The 4,545-nt window shown below is 50.1% G+C and overlaps 1 protein-coding gene across 1 annotated transcript; it reads right to left on the reverse strand.

The window, feature by feature from the left end:
• LOC8070639 (metacaspase-9) lies at positions 3,562 to 3,975 on the reverse strand. Its single transcript, XM_002450250.2, has one exon. The coding sequence runs from the start codon at positions 3,973 to 3,975 to the stop codon at positions 3,562 to 3,564; it is 414 nt and encodes a 137-aa protein (XP_002450295.2).

Here is a 4,545-nt window from a genome sequence, read left to right on the forward strand (position 1 = left end):
AGCAGTTCATGAATGGCGATCCTGTGGCATTTTGGCTGTAAAATGCTTGAATTATATATGCATGTCGGTGAGGATGACTATATATCCATATATGTTTAATTTTCAATCAGTTGTGACTTGCCTTTCTATATGTTTAAATGATGCGTACACTCAACTGTGGTTTCAGTTAGTGTATTGCCTTCCTATGTTTCGAGTCATGGCATTTTACTAATGTGCATGTGCACTCAACTGTGGTTTCAATTAATGTGCTTCACCCTGATTTAACTCATACAGCAGCAAAGCGTATGTTGCAAATATAATTAGGCCTTGTGTTTATTTTTCAAAAAATTTCAAGATTTTCCATCACATCGAATCTTGTACGCATGCATGGAGTATTAAATATAGATAAAAATAAAAACTAATTACACAGTTTACATGTAATTTTTGTGAGATGAATCTTTTGAGCCTAGTTACTCCGTAATTGGACAATAATTTTTACATATAAACGAAAGTGCTACAATAACCAAAACCAAAATAATAAACTGAACAAGGCCTTAGTATTCATCGGGGAAGGCACTTCAGTTAGCCAGCAGCCTGTCACGTGACCCTATGCATCATTTGAATCTTTTTTTTGTGGGAACGGTGATATCTATATTCATCTTGTTTGATCTACAGTCATCGTTTCATTCCTCCTATCCGAATTGTGTCACAAGCCGACATTCTGCACTCCCGGCTCATTTTTATTAAACTTGACGTTCTCTACTCGCAATAGCTCGTACGGCGTTCGCTCCCCGCATGCAGTGTCTCTTTCTCTCTCGCTCCCCGCATGCAGCGTGGTGGGGCTTCGAACTGCCAACCTTAGGGCCAAGACTCCAACGCACTAACTATATGGCCATGCGGCCCATGGGCCGGCGGCACGGCCCACGGCACGGTAGTTGGCGTGCCCGTGCCAGCACGGCCCGGTGCCCCGTGCAGTGCATGGGCCACCGGCCTGGCCCATGACATGGCACGGGCACGGCACGACCAAAAGGCCGACACGGCGGCTGGCACGATCGCTCATGCGCTGTTCTTTGTTCTTTTAAAAATTATATCATTTTCATATAATTTTCTGTTGCTCTTTGTTTTGTCATATGAAATGAAAGTGATGTCTTTGATTTGAAGTTTGAACACTTCATTTTTCTCTTCAAAATGAGACTTTGTGTTCAGCTGACGGGCCGTGGGCCGACACGGCACGACAAAATTGGCCGTGGCCCATGAGCGGCACGCCACGGAAAAACGGCCCATGTGCCGTGCCGCGGGCCACTGACCTGGCCCATGACACGGTCAAGCACGGCACAGTCGGCACGGCAGCACGGCGCAGCACGACGGAGTCGCGTGCCGGCACGGCACGGTCGTGCCGCGTGCCGTGTCAGCACGGCACGGTGGCCAACTATAGCACTAACCGAGTGAACTACGAATTTTTTTTGGAAAGGCTGCACCTACATATGTATTTAATATGGACAAAGGAGAAAAAAATACTCCATAATTAATCACTCCTTGGTTACCACAATCATGTCCTAAACATCAAGAATTTTAGATATGGAAGGAGTAGGTGGTTGGTCACGAGCAACGAGACAGTTTAGCAAGGTGTTTTTTTGGTTCTTAAAACACGTGCCCTCACTCTTACATCCATTGGATTCGCTTTGAGAAGTGTGTGAACGCACATCTTAAAGCAGTTTTATATTGAGATGTGTATTTACACACTTCTCAAAGCAAATCCAATGGATGGGAGAGTGAGGGCACATGCCCTTAAAGGCAAAATAAACATTACCGATATAGTTTAAACGTACATGTACATCCAATTAAGCAGTTGTATGTTTTACATGTAAAAATCTATGTTGCATGTGTTGTAGAGTTGTAGGTAAGAATTTGTGACAATTCTGTACAACGGAGGGCTTTGTACCTTTTTTTTATAACGGCGTATTGCTCAGTAGTTTTCTAATTGTAACATCTCTGCTCCTATATCTAAAACAACTTCATTAGATCCCAATATCCCATGAGTGTAATCTGCTAGAAGATCACAACTTTTTCTCGTTTTCATTAGGCCAGTTTCAGTGGCCCGTTTCAATGCACTATTTTCAAAAAAAAATCTGCTGAAAGAGCATCAATAAAACGAACAATGAAACAACCTCCACAATGCATGAGTTTCACCTTGACGTTTCCTAGGCTGGGCAAAGCATTTAATTACTGCAAAATGATTGGATCACATGCAAGATGGTGAAACAATTTAGTCCTCAGTGGAGATTTCATCCCATTTCACCACGTGAGAAACAACGCCTGCAGAGTTTCACCATGGTGAAACTACTTCCTTCTCTCTCTTCTTCATTTCATACAAAAAATACAGTTTTGCTGACATGGCGCTCTAATAAATGTGCATGATATCTTGGTGAAACCCCCACGGAGACTGGCCTTAATAAGAGGGAGAAATGTATTAAGAAGTTACAGAAGGGTTTGCGGCCAAACGACAATCTAAAAGAGATTACGTCCAAGTAAAACAACCGGAGATCAAAACTTGGTTTTGCTAACTGAAGAAACAAGCAGCCAGAGAAGGCTCTATGAGTGCGTGTGCGTGGTGCAGCTATGCAGCGGGAACGAAGAACGCTGTTGGCATGGGAAGCATGCTGCTGGATTCCGGCGCGGCGACGGCGAAGCCTGGTCCAGCGTACATGGCCCGCGGCTTCCATAGTATCTCCTCCTCCTCCTCCGTGTCGTCGATGTCGTTGCTGCCAGTACTGCTGCTCTCGCCATCGTCGTCGAGCAGCTCGGCCTGCGGCGGGCGACGCTTCTTGTGCACGTCCCAGCGTCCGCCGGACGACGACGCGCGGCTGATCGGCCACTTGCTGTTGCTTACGAGGGAAGACGTAGTGCCTGATGACGACGAAGACGAAGACGAAGCGGGGATCACCGCTTTCTTGTGCGCGTCCCATCGCTCAGCGGAGTCAGCCCGGCCGGGCTTGCCCGGCGGCGAGGCCGTCGTGTTCTTGCGCGGGGATCCGTGGCCACCGGCGACGACGACGCTGCTCCTGACGCTGTCGGCGGAACGAGGGCCTGCTGGTGATGATGAGGCTGAGTGTTCTGCGCTGGCCGCCGGCTTGGTCTTGCGTGCGTCCCACCTCTCGTCGGCGTCGGCGCGGCCGGGCTTGGCGAGCGGCTTTGGGAGGACGGCGGCGACGCACGGGCACGGCGGCGTCGAGAGCAGCGGCAACATCTTCCACTTGGGCGGGGATGGGAGCAGCGCGGGGAGAGCCGCATGTGCCACCTTGAGGTGCACGCGAGCAACCGGGACCGCCATGGATGGAGACGCGCACACCAGAAGGCAAAGAGAGCCGCCAAGACAGAGAGGCGACGATCGTCGGTGAGATATGATGATTTTCGGTAGCAGCGCGCATGCAGCAGAAATATATTGTGGCCCTTTACAGGGACGCCTGGCAATTCGGTGGAATCGTCGAGTACTACTCGTCAGGTAGAATCGGGGTCGGTGTCTGGATTCATTTATCAGCGACGAGACGCGTGGGCGCCATGCCATTTCTCTCGTAGTCGGATTCATGGCTTACAGGTACGCAGACGACATGTACTACAGACCGTACCATAGATGAGGTTGTGGTCGCAGGGCACGATGGCCTCGTCGTCACGGTCGCCATGGCCGGTGATGGGAGGGACGAGGGTGCCGTGGCCGCTGAAGTGGAAGAAGAGCACGTCACCGGGCGCCGCGCGCGCCACCATTTCGGCAAGCGTGCGCTTGACGTTGGCGCCGGTCGGGAGCATGCCGGCGCCGCCACTGTCGTGGTCGTCGGTGAGCACGGTGACGTCGCCCGGCGCGAAGCCGAAGCGGTCGAGGAGGACGGCGCGCATGGCGTGGGCGTCGTTGATGCAGCCGTGCAGCTCGTTCTCCGTGCCGGCGTAGTTGCACCCCACCAGGGTGGCCAGCATCTTCTTCTTCCCCCCAGCCACCTCCATTGCTGTGCTGTCTTCTAGCTTCTAGCTACCTCTGGTACGGTAGTCTGGTACTCTGGTGTGCGTGCTTCGGTGAGATGAGATGAGCTATCGATCTTTGCCCTGACCGTTATAAATAGGCTTCGTGATCTATCACCAGTAGTGTTCATAGAATATACGCACGTAGTTGTCATCGTTCATTTGTTGCTTGCCTTAGCTTGTGGATGCAAGCTATATAGCTAAAAGGACACATTTGGCTTTGCTGCTCGGCTTTGCATGCATTTGCAGTCAGATGGATGAACCATCACGCACAAATTCATCCCAACGAGGCAAAGACGTACGTAGCTAGGTGTGTATATGCATGAAAAGGTTAAGCAAACACGAATGCTGGTTAGCGCGGAGAAAGATCGATTTCATAAAGACGACACAGCTCGTCGTACCACCGAGAATGTATGTGCAATGCAACCTAGATCTTCCATTCATCCTAATTAACTGAGACGTCAACGACGACAACAATCCTTTGAAACCGGGAGCTTGCGTGCAAGAAATCAATGTGTAAAGCTGCTGCAGCTAGCATTCCAGTCCCCTTCAAGA

Source organism: Sorghum bicolor, chromosome 5 (assembly GCF_000003195.3).
Source record: "Sorghum bicolor cultivar BTx623 chromosome 5, Sorghum_bicolor_NCBIv3, whole genome shotgun sequence".
Classification (NCBI taxonomy): domain Eukaryota; kingdom Viridiplantae; phylum Streptophyta; class Magnoliopsida; order Poales; family Poaceae; genus Sorghum; species Sorghum bicolor.

Coding starts and splice junctions, on each gene's coding strand:
- LOC8070639 (XM_002450250.2), bottom strand. CDS start 3,975: ATGGAGGTGGCTGGGGGGAAGAAGAAGATGCTGGCCACCCTGGTGGGG.